This window comes from Monopterus albus, unplaced genomic scaffold (assembly GCF_001952655.1).
Source record: "Monopterus albus unplaced genomic scaffold, M_albus_1.0 scaffold207.1, whole genome shotgun sequence".
NCBI lineage: Eukaryota > Metazoa > Chordata > Actinopteri > Synbranchiformes > Synbranchidae > Monopterus > Monopterus albus.
The window spans coordinates 265,511-280,928 of record NW_018128087.1 but is presented as its reverse complement, the minus strand read 5'-3'; the positions used below and the strand labels follow the sequence as shown (position 1 = coordinate 280,928).

The 15,418-nt window shown below is 39.6% G+C and overlaps 1 protein-coding gene and 1 long non-coding RNA gene across 3 annotated transcripts; both read left to right on the top strand.

Moving 5' to 3' along the window:
* Positions 1-1,231: 1,231 nt before the first annotated feature.
* kras (v-Ki-ras2 Kirsten rat sarcoma viral oncogene homolog) lies at positions 1,232-12,557 on the top strand. Of its 2 annotated transcripts, XM_020618546.1 has the most exons (6): positions 1,232-1,869; positions 3,992-4,109; positions 4,924-5,102; positions 6,139-6,298; positions 7,868-7,992; positions 10,138-10,224. In XM_020618546.1, the coding sequence occupies exons 2-5, from the start codon at positions 3,999-4,001 to the stop codon at positions 7,985-7,987; spliced, it is 570 nt and encodes a 189-aa protein (XP_020474202.1). In that variant the 5' UTR covers positions 1,232-1,869; positions 3,992-3,998; the 3' UTR covers positions 7,988-7,992; positions 10,138-10,224. The 2 variants fall into 2 exon arrangements, with proteins under 2 accessions (XP_020474202.1, XP_020474203.1); XM_020618547.1 differs by lacking the exon at positions 7,868-7,992 and having other exon boundaries at positions 1,239-1,869; positions 10,138-12,557.
* Positions 12,558-13,408: 851 nt separating this feature from the next.
* LOC109970755 (uncharacterized) lies at positions 13,409-14,175 on the top strand. Its single transcript, XR_002276452.1, has 3 exons — positions 13,409-13,601; positions 13,819-13,877; positions 13,982-14,175. It is a non-coding gene; the product is annotated as an uncharacterized LOC109970755 (long non-coding RNA).
* Positions 14,176-15,418: the final 1,243 nt, after the last annotated feature.

The window sequence follows — 15,418 nt, the reverse complement described above, 5'->3', positions numbered from 1 at the left end:
CTTTACAAGGCTGTTCTATGGTAGAGATTTTGTACCTGATTTGTAGATTTATCATCTGCACTGAAGTTTTTGTGCATTGCATTTATAAGTGAACTTACAGTAGGAACAAGCCAAATAAGCCAGCGGCCCCAGATTAATTTTACACTAAATTCATTTTGTGTTAACTATAACTTACAATGAATTATGTTGCATGATATAAAACTGCATGTATAAATATAGTGTTGTTAATGACCTGTTTAGTGTGGTTGTATTCCTGTTCAAGTGAACTTTCTGCCATTGAAAAATATGTATATTCTAAATGTGAAATCATTGATGCTTTAAATGTAAAACAACGCTTTTGTATACTGGTTAATCAGACAGTTTATCTCTAACAATACATCATATTATATTTGCTTAATTACATGCAACTGCAACTAAATATAGTAGGCCAAATGCAAAAACATTTCTTTAAGATATAGAAGATGCTGTTTTATACCTTCCTACAAAACAGTAACAGTAATGTAACACTCCAGTCTCAGAAACGATAGAGTAGGCCTAATTACTGCAATGATGCAGGATGTGCTCATTAAATAGCCTAAATTTGATAAATTCTTCATAGCCTAAATGGTAGGCATCTCCAAATTCTGTTGCTCCCTTGTCCAATGACAAGGGAGCTCTTTACTTAAAGCAACACTAAGCATACTGTAATTTTGCGTTAAAATTGGCCCTCACTGCTTTTCTAAATCACTAATATAGCTGTGATCTCAAATGAAGCTGCGAGGCTTGGACTAGTTCCAGACAGGAAGTCAGTGTGTGACCTCTAGTCAAAGTATAACGTACTTTTTGTATTTTATGCTTATGTCACCTCTTGTGTTTCCTGTCTATTAGATTTTTTTCAACAGTGTCCCTTTAACATTTATTGTAAAATTTCTATAGGCCCGGCTAATTTGAGAGAGCAGTCCCTCTAACATGGCCACGTATATAATATTACTTTATCGTAATAGTATTTACTTACCATGCGCGTAAAATGACATAAATTTCAGTTTATGGTTTGCGTTGCGTTGTAAACCTTGCATATATTTAGCCTATGCACATATGGTGCGCAGGAAGTAGCCTAGCGAACACGGAGGAAAACTGACAAGGGATTGCCAAATCATTTCCTTGCCTGGGAATGACGTCCCTCCAGCACATTCCAGTTATATTTAGAGCCTATATATAGTGGAGTCGCCCCCTAGGCTTTGTTGACTCTGAAACAGAGAGCACCAGGTTGTCCTGTTACCGAAAGGAGACGTCCTGAAACTGACGCCATGTGACCTTTATTATTATATTATTATTTGTGATCGTTTAGAGCATAAATGTGAATCACGCCGACTGGTTTTAAATTAATTTTAATAAATAGCCTAAACATTCCAGTAATATTTGCTTACAAACTACTTGTACATTATTACTAGAGGCCATCGTGGTTTAAAAAAGTTTACAGTTATAAATTAAAGCTGTTTAAAACAACAGTAGTAGCCTATATATACATGTATAAGTGACAAAATAGAAGGTATCGCTGCTCATATTGCGACACAGTCGATTGATTTGCCCCTAACCGGTTGAAATCCCCAGCTATGCTTTCTGGGTAAAGTGCGCCCCGGTATCCGCCCATATTCGCGTAAAGAGGCCAACCTGAACAGCTAGGCCGGACGCTGGCTCAAATGGAAAGTTCAGTCGATTAATTTGCCCACTTTATTGCATGTTCCCGCTTGCTTCTGAGACGAGGTAGACCGAATTAAATGCGGGCGCTTCGGTGTGAAATAGGAAATGCAGAGATCGTGTGAAACGAGCGGATTATCAGCTTGACTTATTTGGTCGCTACTTCGGACGCGGAACTCCACTCGCTAAAAGGTAAAACAAATGGACAAGGTTCATACATGTGTTTCCGTTTAGGATTTGTTGCAGCATTGTACTCACTAATATAGCGGGTATGTTGTTCGTTATGTTTCCACTCAACATTACACTGAAAATATTCGTTTTCGTTGTTTGTGCAAACTACGCCCAATTGTTAACCCAAACGCCTGGCCCTGCAATGCAGACCTTTGGGTTAGCCTGTCAATGGCGGCTTCAAAATCTGCCCCCTTTCCCTTTGAATGAATGATACTGACTCCAGGCACACGGTGCAGACAATACTGCATAAATGAATTGCTTATGCAAGTCACACTAGGTCAGCTCATAGAGGGTAGTCACTTTATTTTTTTGAGGCTGTGAGCGAGCTCCAGTGCTAACATAGCTAACAGCCTAGCAGCCTGGTTATTAAACAGTGCTCAGAGGTTTTCACACAACCAATCTGGCAACCCCGCGGGCTCGGAGCAGTGGATTTAAATCATATTCCACTTTTAAGCTTGTTCTAGGTGTTGTTGCTAAATTTCAGGGTCTTTCATTGAAAAGTGGGGAGACCTGTTTTAATCTCGGCTATTTCACAAAGCTGACACACGGCTGCAAAGTAGCTCTGTATTTACATGGCCGCTAATTTATCGCTCATTTCCCCGTTAGTCGCCCTGCTGGTGATTTCTGCGGGTGTGCTCATTTGTAAAATGTAGCTCTCCACCGGGCAAGACTATGTTGTTAGTTTTATAGTAAATAAAATGTGGCCACTAAATTATCCAGATGGCGTCAAACCAAAGGAAAACAGCAACCGTGTCTGCCACTATATTTTTTTCCAGGAAGCGATTTTCGCTTTTAACAGCATTATAACTTGACCACAGTTGGACGCAACACGTTGAAGTATACGCAGTGATTTCTAGCCTTAAAATGCTTTACTACACAAACGAGGGCTGGAAGCCTGAGTTAGCTTATTATTGAACCATAGGCTCATCCGTTACGTCCCCGTCTGATGCTGAATAGACACCTTAGTTACATTTTCTACTTTCACTGCATTTTAAGATGAAAAGTATGAGTGTTTTTGTAGGAATTGGAGGATATGTGGCAGACAACGTTAAAGTGTTGGGGCATTGCCAGTAGTTTTTAGTCTTATCTGCTTACTTAAAGATAAGACTTTTTCCTCATGGACAGAACAGCCTTGGTGTCATGTGTATCAGATGCTTTTCTGTATAACAGGTCATGTGGCGGAGCATTTTAAAGTGTTGAGAACACTAAAAAGGGGCAGTAAAACTATACCTCGGTTGGCCAAACACCTATCAAACCACATTCTTGTTTTTGTTTGTCTAGACAAGGTAGTAATAGTCAGTAGCACTCCTCCCTGACTGCAGGCTGTGCGGAGCTGAGAGCAGCTTGTAGTGTGACTTCTGAAAAGGCCAGCTGCCACTATTGATGGGTGCTGCTCCACAAAGCAGCCAGACAGCACAGAGCCTCCCAGTTGCTTGTCAATTTTGGAAGCTTAATGTAATGTCATAGATTTCTGCCTGGGGTTTGTTTCTGCTGTGTAGCTGCTACTCAGAAAATACCACTGAATGTTTTTGCCAGGTTCATACATTTGGTTACAGAATTTTCATAACTGTCTTGTTTCCTTTTACTTTATTGTGGAAACATTTCCTGTAATCGATAACACTTTAAGTGTTTTTTTTTTTTTTTTTGAATTTCTTCATTTGCAAATGATCTCTTGCAGATGAACTGTCATATTCTGCTTGTGGTGGTTGTAGTTTTTCACAAGCTTCTTGATGAATACTACATTAAGTATTTTCTAAGCATAATGGTATGAAATCCAATTTTCCAGTAAATCATCAGTTATTAAACCAGCAGTTTTTCCTCAGTCCACCGAACCCTAAGGATGGAGATTCCCCATTGAGCTGACAACTTGTCAGACAGAAATGAGGACTGGGGAATGGAGCTAGTTGAGGGAAAAAGAAAAAATTAATCTTTAATGCTAACAGGCTTATGCATCTTAGAAACACACTTTAAAATGATTCCTTTTAAGGCTTTGATGGTGCCCCAGATGAATCTATGCTGTGCTAGCTGACTGTCTGTGTCTGTGGAATTAACTGATTATAATGTTGGATTTTTGGTCCCGCAGGTGAATCATGACAGAATATAAACTGGTGGTGGTGGGAGCTGGTGGCGTTGGCAAGAGCGCACTTACTATTCAGCTCATCCAGAATCACTTTGTGGATGAATATGACCCCACTATTGAGGTAAATGAACTTGGTATGAGGGCAGGACATGAAAGAATACCCCCTCCCCCAAAAAAGGAGTTGCAGCAGGTTCTTCTGGTTTGTCTTCAGAGGCCAAACAGGTTTTTAATAACTTTGCATGTTTGCCTGCTTGCTTTCTTAGGGGAGGGGGGAGGGAGCCTGTCCTCATTGAACACAGTCTCATTTGGATTTCAATTATTAATTTGTTGTTGCAGGTCAGAGCTTGACTATAGATTGTCTGAATGCAAGATAACATCTGAAACAATGGCTGCTCACTGAGTCGGACAGTAATTGTTGGCTCAGACTGAGTGTAGTTGGCAGTGAGATGTAAAGCTGGAGTGGAAATTAGAACCTCATTATAATTTGACACTGCTGGAAAATGGACTGCCCTGAAACCAGAGTAGGATCATAATTAAATGCATCTTTTGGCAAAATCATACCAGTAAAACCACGTCATGATAAATCAGTATGAGAAGTTCTTTGAATTAATAGTAAATAACACATCATATTACAGACCTTTTATATTTTTACCACAGTTCACTATCCTGGTATTTTTAAATACCTACATTTCTTGATGTTGTGATATTAATTGTTCTAATAAAACTAAGAAATCTAAAACATTAAATCTCAATCATGTACACATTTAAAAAGTGGTTGCACTCTATTTTTCCATAGATGTTTAAAACACATACGTAATAATTCTTAAATGATGGCTTCTACAGCTGCCTCTTATTTTTATTAACCTGCCATTTGGTTACACTCAGTCCATGTAATCCCAGAGTCCTGATCCCTTTCTGACCACCTCTTCTTGCAGGACTCCTACAGAAAGCAGGTAGTAATTGATGGAGAGACTTGTCTGCTGGACATCCTGGACACTGCAGGTCAGGAGGAGTACAGCGCCATGAGGGATCAGTACATGAGGACAGGGGAGGGCTTCCTCTGTGTCTTTGCCATCAACAATACCAAGTCCTTTGAGGACATTCATCACTATAGGTGAGCTAAGAGACTAAAAGGCGTCAGTTTTTGAAACCACTCTGAACGCAGCATTTTAGTTGGAATTAAAAGGGATAGCATTTTGCGATATCCTGGTGGCGAGTAAGACGAAACACTGACCTTTAAATCGCAACATCTCTAGTTTGAGTCTGCTCAAGAACCTTTTGTTGAAGGTCATAACTCTTCTCTCGAACTGGTAAAACACACTGGAAGTGAGACATAAGCACTACAAAGCGTGATTCCATTCAGTCTACACTGAAAGCAAGATATGAGCGCCACGTTCAGTGTGTTAAAAATCATCAGAGCAGCGCTCTGTCAGCAGGACAGCGGTGGGACGGTGTCTTTACCAGGTCGACCAACAAGACAAGTGTACAGGATGAAAATAGTTTTCATGGACAAAAATAGCTTTCATGTAAGATCATCAGGAAGAAGTCACATCTTTTCTGTAGCCTATGGATTTAGATTCAATTGATTTTCCCTGGCTGGTTACAGAGGGAGAAGGTGAAAGGGAAACTCAAGCAGCCTGATCAGTTGTAACAGATACCAGTAGATGCAGAAAACAGGATTTGTGTGATTAAAACAGATGACTGTGGAGAGGAAGAATTAGACATGAAACATAAAAAACACAAGGGTTCAATGGGAGACACGCGTCTCACGGATTCAGCGTGGACCGTCCTATAATGGAATTCTGTCTGCAGTGTGAGATGCGTGTAGAAAACACTTCCAGTGTGTTTTACCAGTAACCCTTAATTTCCTGTCTGCTCTCTACTGTTCACTGTTTAATGATCAGAATGATCAAAAATATATATTAAAAAGTGATAAGATTTAATATAGGTCTTGCCATTTGTTATACATGTCCTAATAGGTAGCAAGATGGAACAGAAACCAATAATGACTGTATTCCTACTCTGATTATGGCCTGCTAGTCACTCTGAGCAGATCAAAGCTTTTTAACATCACAATAATTCACCATCACAGTATGACCTGTGTTGAATTAAAATCAAATTACATTCCTGTTGTGTCTGTTGCTGTCCAGAGAACAGATTAAGAGGGTGAAGGACTCTGAGGATGTCCCCATGGTGTTGGTGGGGAATAAGTGTGACCTCCCGTCCCGGACAGTGGACACCAAGCAGGCTCAGGACTTGGCACGCAGCTACGGCATTCCCTTTATTGAGACCTCAGCCAAAACCAGACAGGTGAGAGTGTGGCCAGAGATGACAGTTTGATTTTCTAATCTGTCACTGAAGTGCTTTAGTGTTCCATTGCAGGTCTGTAGAGCATGTTGGATGGTGAGATGCTGCATGTGGCCTCAGGGGTATTTGCTTGATGGACACAGCAGGCCTTCTATAAATTTCACTTTGAAATCAAATGTTATTGCTCCAGACAGAAAGACTCGTGGTAATTTTGACAGGAGTCCTTGCAAAAGCTTAATGATCTTGGCACTGGGCGTGTGAGCAATGTCTTGAGTCGTGTGGTGCTGTTGATTTGTCACATTCAGTGCCTTTTGTGGTGTTTTTTTTTTTCTTTTTCCTAAATAATGTTGCTTGGAAATGTCTCGGGCAATGCGCTGTGCGTCATTAGGCCCCCTTTGGGTGTTAATGTAATCATTGCATGCTGCTTTTCTATGTACATGTGGAAATTACATCATCATTTACACCAACTGCAAAGGCATTATTAAAATCAGTGAATGTGTATCAAGGGGGAAAAAAATGAATGTGTGTCAAGGAGTCTGCATGAAAGGACGTAATTATTAAATACTCAGGAGTTAATGATTATGGTGACTGGATGTTGAAGATCTGGTGTGGTCACATCAAGCGGTGTGGCGTCAGTTATCTGTAGACGTATCCTTCTCTGGTCTCTGGGATGTATCACGCTCCATCTGGTGAGGGGAAATAACAGTGATTCATTTCTTACAGCTATGTTCGCCTATTCCTACCTGAGTGTACCAACAATCCATATCCACACTGCGCTGCTGATTCTGCACCAGCAGTTGACTCTTTGATTTAAAGCCACCCACTGTTTTCCAAATCTCTTTAATCAGACTTCTTTTGGAAATCGCCCACATTCAAAATACACTTCTAATGCATCCACTTCTCTCCTTTTAAGGCTAGACAGTTGGGTGGATCAAGTGATAATCCACCCTAATCTTTTTAGTGGCACTCATGCACTATAGGTTTGGAAGGTTGCCGTTTTTAAAGTTTAGTTTCTTTTTATGTTGATTTAAACTGCTTCCGTTGGTGATGTTTTCATGACAAAAGTAAGCTATTAAAATTCTCAAACTACTCCTAAATCATAATCCACCTTATTGCTTTTCATGATGTGCTCAGTATGTTTCAAGCAATCATTGTTTTGTAGAAATACAGCTGAAAACACGGCTTCTGTCAGAGCTTCAAAAAGAGCAAACTGAAGCAGTGTATTTTGCTACATTTTGGCAAAATAGTTATAGTTTGTGACATACTGAGTGGAGAGTTTCTAAGGATGCTTGGATTTAATTTTCTGCCTTAAAAACATGTCACCATTGAAATTTAGTCTAACCACAGTAGAAGGAAATGACAGACCTTTGCAGGCTGTCAGTAGGTGAGCATTCAGTAGTCACAAGATGGATTCTAGGTGAAGAATCAGTTTATGTATATGATAAGACAGGCCAGATATTGCAGGAAGTCCCATCAGACTGCCAGTTTGTTTCACTCCTATTATATCTGTAGGCATATAGTATGTCCCCCTGTTGACCTCAACATTGAGGGAAGTTGTGTCTCATACTGCAGAGAGTGGAAGATGCCTTTTACACACTGGTACGGGAGATCAGGCTGTACCGGCTCAATAAGCTCAGCAAGGAAGAAAAGACTCCTCGTTGTGTCAAGCTTAAAAAATGTGTTGTGATGTGAACGGGGTAAGTGTATGCAACCGTGCGGCCACCAGCTCTGTGTGTGTGTGTGTGTGATCTTAGTTGGGAATATGGAAAAGGCCATGGGAGAGGACATGCAGTGAGAGCTGGTGCTTCATGGGTTCTCAACACTAACCTGCTGGTTTCTACTGGGGCTGTGGTGAAGCTCTAACAGGAGGCTGAAACGGCTGAATTCTTCTCTTTTCAGTGTCTAAGTGTATTATTGTTCAAAGCTATTTCACACTGGGTTTATTTACTTGAGTGTGAAGTTTGAGTGCCCCCACCCCACCGTTCTTCTAATCCTGCTGGTCTGCTTTCACACTAGTCCAGTTCTGATTTGGGAGCATGTTTTCTCAGTTCTTGCCTTATCTAAGTGCAGGCTTTTATCCTTATTTCCATATGAAAATGATGATGGCGCGCATTAAGATGTATGCAAGAAAAACAGGAGACTGTTGTACAAGCAGACGGGGCCACATGAGCATGACTGAAGTAACACAATCATCTGAATGTACAAAAAAAACTAAAGGAAACACAAGCACCCCTCTTTTACTACTTTATTAGAGGAAAAGAAACTGGCACCAAGTTGGGGTTGTTGATCTGTGCTCATTCACCAGTGAGTGCGTTTATTTATCAGTGAAATGTGCATAAAAGTCATGCTACATTTGGCCTAGAGCCAATCAAGACAAGGAAAAGTAAATACTTGTACTCAGTTTTATGAAATTTGCAGGCGAATTGGTCACGACTCAGACTAAACTACCAGTGTGAAAGCATCCTAATCTGCTGAAATCAACATGAAGAAAGGGTTCGGGCTCATGTGACTAAAAGATTATGGTGAATCTGGGACCAAATCGTGCACTGAAATGTTTCCAAGGAGGATGTGATTTAAGAAACTGGCAGATATGTTGTGAACAAAAATTGTGTTTGTGGGTGAGAACATTTTTTTTTCTTTCTCTTGCAGACACAAATGCATCGGTCTTTACTCTTTTCTTACCTGCTGTCTTTGTCACAGCCTGAAGCAGCATCAGGCTCTTTACTCTGCAGATTCAACATCACGTTTATTGCACTATCCAAACTGTTCTGGTACTCACGTACTCGCCTCAGTGTGGCATCAACTGACACTTGCTGCATTTACTTGGAGCCTGTTATTCACCAATAATCAGGATAAGAATATAAAAACACTTCAATCAGAATAAACTGGCTCATTCAAAAACATTCAGTTTGAAAGTGGTGATTTAAAACCTCTTTAAGCTTTTTCAGTTTACTTTTGATGTTTGCGATCTCACTGGCTGGCTTTAGGTAAAGCTGTTCAGCTGCCTCTGTTTTCTTTTATTTTGCTTAAGGGTTTTCTATTGTCTTTGAGTGGTGCATTTTTCTCAGGGGAGGCCTCTGAGTAGTTTTATGTTTATTAGTTTTGGGGTAATAAACAGAATGCCCGCCTTCTGTCCTATAATTCTGTTTGTAGAATATTTTTTATAAAACTGTTACTTCACTTCAAACAGGCAGCATTTTTATTTGTTTTATTTTGGTTTGCTTGCGTTGGTGGACTGCACATGGACTACTGGGAATGTAAACAGGACAGCTTGTTCTGTCATTTTTATTTAGCAGTCATTTGAACACGTTGTGGGAGTACATTGGACGGGTTACACTCATAAGGAAAGACACTGGCTCATGTAAGTGCAGCTACTGTCGGTGGGAACGCTGCTGACTTTTACTCAGCTGTGTCCCACGTAGCCTGAACTGACTTCACCTGCGCTCTGTGTCAGGCTGATGTATGCTTGACAGTGTTCTGGTGTGGAATTGACAAAAATCCAATTAAAACCAAATTAAACTGCCACAAAAAAAGTTGCTATTTAATTTTGTTTCTCTTTGGCAGTAGAACAAGTCAAGCCTACACATCAGCTTGATATTAAAGACAGGAGTGTTTGGGTTCTAGTTTAGGACACAGCTGTCAACAGATGTTTAATCCTGTCCTAATGATTGTTTAGAGTGGAATTACCCTTCAAATTCAGCAACCTTTAAAAGTTCACCTCAGAATCAAAGATTACTGTCAATCCTTTAACTGCCATCAAGATGCCAATGCTTTAATTTATTATGATATAAAATGTAATAATCTAACAATGCTTTTCTTATTTCATTTTTTTTTTTATTCAGGGCGTTGATGATGCCTTTTACACATTAGTGCGAGAAATCCGGAGGCATAAGGAGAAGATGAGCAAGGAGGGCAAAAAGAAGAAAAAGAAGTCCAAGACAAAGTGTACACTTATGTGAATAATCGCCCCTTTCAAGACAGACAAAAAAAACCCCTATGTTGAACAGTTAAAGAATACATTTTTGTACATTACACTAAATTATTAGCCTCTTTCTCAATACCTGCTATACTGAATACTAAACCTGACCCAGTTTTTCTGCCTTTATTTGCTACCTGGACACCAATAAGCTTTATTTTCAGTGTAGTGCCAGTTGCCCACATGTATTGGTCCAACAGCATGTTTTTATTTTATAGGATTATGTTGATTTGGATTGTTTTCTATAACCATAGAGCTGTGAGGTAATTGCATCACAACTCAAGTTTGGCTTTTTTTTTTTTTTTTGGAAAACTTTGCTTAAAGGGAGACGACCTGCAAAAATTGTAATGCCCCTTTTGAATTATGGGATGCCAAAGAATGAATTTCCATCCTGTTTTGCTTAGAAAACCCAGATATGAAGAAAGGACCAACGTTCAGCCAGATGAGATCCAAATGTTCCAGCCACTGTGTAATGTCCCCATCTCTAATGACCTCTGGCTGTGACTTGGTGACATCACTGATAATAGGTATGCATGCAAACTCCTCTAAATGTTTTAGCACCCTAATTAGCTTAATTAATTAGCAGTTTGTCAAATATTTGTACTCTGTGGGGAGTGTTTTTGCTTTTTGTTTTGGTGCGTACTGTGTCCGACGCGACGTGTTGCAAACTGCCTCTTGATACATTTTAACAGAGCCAGCAATGAGGAACTGTGACCCAGGTGGAAATCTGTCTAATTTTTCAGTTTCCTAAACAATAATTAATATTTGCTTTTGTGATAAAGAAATCAGCATTTTTTGCTTGATAAATGTGAGATTGAAAGATCTGGAGTTTTACCCATTTTCTGAGGATAAAGTGGGACGAGCAGCCAGGTTTCGTGTTGCTCACTCATTTTGTGCCTCATCACAAGCTAACGTCAAATGGATTGATGGACCTCGCTGGTCACAAATTCGCTACTTTTCAATATTTAAAGGCTTGACTGCAGGATTGTTGTAATCCATCCTGAGAATAATCATGATTGTGTTATGTTGGCTTTGGTGGTCAAGTAAATTGAATGAGCAGAGGTCTCCTGTCAACATTCTCCTGAAAGAGGACTTCATATTTAAGCAGAGTGTTTTAGGCTCAATGCTAAACTTTGGATTTGTGATTCTGCAGTAGCTGGGAACAGAGGTGTCCTGCCTCGGACGCTCTCCTAAGCTGTCGACTAGTTTACTTGCGACTGGCGAGCAAAATGCGTCTTTTAAGCAGCTTTCACGAACTTTTGTCTTGGTGTAGTGTCACAGAGGTTGTTCAAAACTTTGTCCAAACATTTATTTTTTTTTTGGTTCTTCCTAATGTAGATCTTCTGAAAGAGTTTTTATTTCCTAAAATGCTGAAATTGTTTGGTGGGTTATCTTTCAAAAGAAATGATTGTCCAGCAAAATAATTGGTAATTTTCTCTCATCAAGCTTGGGTATTGTGGTGATGTAACTGGAACTGATGTTTTTAAATGAGGCAATAATTGCCATGAAATTATCTTTTCTTTTCTTTTTTTTTTTTTTTGAGAAAATTGTCTGAATTTCTAAAATAAAAAGCCCTGGTTTCTTTCCCGGGTCAACTCGTACTTCACCTTTTCCATCACATTCACAAGCTGTTCCCCAAGATTTTTATTTGCCTTTTATGTTTGCATTAGGTGCTACATTTAGACAGTAGAATGAGCCGAGACATACATTTACTTTTTCCTGTGTGTGCTCGAGAAATGGACAAAATGCCGTTTTAGAGGAGCGATGCTTTTGACACAGAATCCAGACATGATGCATTGTTTTCAGAGTTGATGAATTTTGACCCAGTTTATTATTACCTCTGTTTTTTATGAAGTAGATAACTGTTAATGCAGTTTTAATTATGGAACCCTCTTTTTAACAATACTGCTTGAAAAGTAGTTTTTCTGAAATGTTCCTCTTCATTTATTGCGTGCCAACAGCTGACTTCTGAAATGTACCATTTATACCTGGATCGTATTTTAACCTTTGTATAGTTGTGATACTGAAAGGTGCATATTTTGTAAATTGTGCTTCATTTCGTTGGTGTGTCTAAATGAATGTTGCTTTAATGGAGTTTCACTCCACTGTGTATGTGACTAGAGAGTGTGACTGGGTCCAGGTTTAGGGGATTGAATGAATGACCATTTAACACGTACAACACATCTGTTGTGGGCAGTGTAGAGTGGTGATCTGATCTCAAATTACTTTTGCCATGAATCTCACCACTCCTATTTAATGTGTAATAAAGAACAAAATAAAGAGGAACCGAACTTTGTCTCATTTTTTTTTTTAAGTGTTCTCTGATTCTTGTTCTAATTGAAACACTGCTTTATTAAACTTGAACAAATTTTAAATTTGCTCAATCACAGCACAAACTGCTGGAGAACGTGTACCCCAGCAGGTGGCACTGTTCACTCACTATGGAAGTTCTGCTTCTGTTAGGTCACAATCTATGAAGAGGACTTCTCTCCAGCTGCCTATGCTCTCAGACAGAGTGAGCTTAGGGTTGGTTTTTACAACTTGTGTACTTTTTCCCAAATAAACAAGGACTAACCATGCTCATACAAGGAAACAAACTAGACTGGTGTTCTGAGTGGAAATGCTCCCATTGTTTCAAATGCATGGGCAGTCATATTTGGTGGGGAGAATTTCATGCCTTGTCAAATTGGTTTAAAACAAAAATTAAAAGTTCGACAAAGATACTACTGATCAACGGGGATATTTAATGGGTTTATGTGGCATGCTGTAAATAAAACTAGAGCCAATCAAATCATTTAATTGTGTGGATGCTGATTCAGCATGCCCGAGACGCTTGTCCATGCGTTCTGTGGCCTATTGAAAGATACATCGGGGGGAGTTAGTCCTAAAATGTCTGTCCTAGTTATAACAATTACTTTGATCACAGAAAGACAGAAACCTGTACAAACTAACACATTCACAAAAATCATCAAAGCTTCATCCTCCAGGCTGTGAGGATGCTGAACGCTGTCCATTACCAAAAGTTCAGAGCCTGTATTGCTTTAGTTAAAAACTTTGTGTTCTATCTGTAATGTTTATGGCAGACAGAATTATCTTTTAAATTCACTGTGGATCAACTTGTTTGGTTGAACTGGCATATTTTCCAGAAAAGTTGAAATTTTATTAATTTAAATGGCTCAGTTAAGAAGAAAGTATGATGCAGAAGTTAACTTGTAAGCAACTTTGAGTAAGCTGATGTTCTGATCCTCCAAATGGCCAGATACTGTACAAGGCGTCCATGTCTCTGGAGTTCTTCCTTGATGCTGCAAAGAAACCTGACTTTACATCCAGGTACTCTATGCAGTCTTGTTTTTGATAACTTCTGTGCACTTAACTATATATCAGTGTTGAATTTTATAGCAGTATATTAAACAATTCTCTAAATTAGGCTTTATAGTAGTAACTCTGCACATCTTAATTTGATTGCATGCTTCAGTGGAATGTCCTCCACACTTAGTTTTATCTTTACAGAACAAATAACTTAGTCTATTTTGTCTTCCTCCCATAGCCAGACTGCTAGAGCCACAGCTGTGGAAAATGGGAAGATGCCCTCATGAGGACATTGAGGTAAGAGAGACTGTTTGACACAATTTTTGTAAAAACTTGTGGCTTGATCCCAGAAAATATTTCAAGGTGTTCTCCATGCTTATTTATGAATATTTTCATTTCAGGGGGACCATTTTCCCAGATGTGGATCATGCTGGAGTACAGTGAAGAACCAAGAGACCTGAACTAGTGCCTGATATCTTAGATGTTAAAAGCAGAACCAGACAGATTTACAGCTTTATTGAATAAAAACAATAAATGACAGGGCCTAGAACAAGGCTGAAAATGTTGAACAAGGGGCCTGAAAAATGCACTATCACCCACACCAAGTACCCTTCTTTTTTAAATGCTGATGAACCAACAGCAGGAAAACTTCAAAGGCTTCGTGCAACTACTTATGGAGACAAATAACGAGACTCGACGACATGACCAGAGAAATACAGGAGATAAAAACGAGTTTGCAGTTTACCCAGCGAGATGTGGATGTGATTAAAGCTGCCATTGGTGAACAGAAAATACAAACCAAGGAGACAAGGGATGATGTCTACAAAACTTGTGAGAGTTTAATAGCTATAATGGATAAAATGGAGTATTTGGAAGTACAGTCCAAGCGAAAAAATTTGATCTTTGAGGGAATCAAGGAGACAGCTGGAGAAAGCTGGACGGAAGCAGAGTGTAAAGTGAAGGAGATTCTGAAGAATAAACTGCAAGTTGATGAAAGAGAAAGATAAGGCACATATATTGCAACAAGCAAAGAAGCTTAAAGGATCTAATATTTACAGTATATAAATAAAGATTACACCGACTCTGTGAGGAAGAGAAGAAGGGAGTTGATGCCGAAGTTAAGGGAGGCCAGGGTGAGGGGAGACATCGCGTTCCTGCGGTATGACCGACTAGTGACCTGACCTCGGAAGCAGAATCCAGGACCTATGACCAGCACGCCGAGGACCAGTATGCTGAGACAAGGAGAGTATGAAGGGGTCGCTGGACCCTCAGATGTATGAAGAAACACGCAGGTATATTGATATCTGCGATGGCAGAGGAGTGTTGGAACCAACAACAACAAGCATGACCCATGTACGGAATGAGGCAAGTGATTTGTTACAGAAGTTAATAGTTTTCGAGGGACTGGATCTGGAACTGAACACAACTGGAAATACTGAAATTCATTATCATGAACCGGATGAAGATTTTGACCCTGAAAAAAACTTTTTTTAAGAAAAGTATTACACGGATGAGCAGTTTAACAGCAATGTCAAGACTGAAAACAAATTATCACTATTCATTCATTCATTCATTTTCTACCGTTTAGTCCCTTGCGGGGTCACGGGGGGGGGCCAATCCCGGCCGGCAATCGGGCGAAGGCGGGGTACACCCTGGACTGGTCGCCAATCCATCGCAGGGCTAACCAAATTATCACTAATTCACTTTAATAGCAGAAGTCTATACGCAAACTTCCAGAGTATAAAACATTATCTTAGTAGTCTAAAACATTCTTTTAATATAATTGCTATTTCTGAAACTTGGATTAACACTGTAAGGGGAATGGATTTTGACCTTGA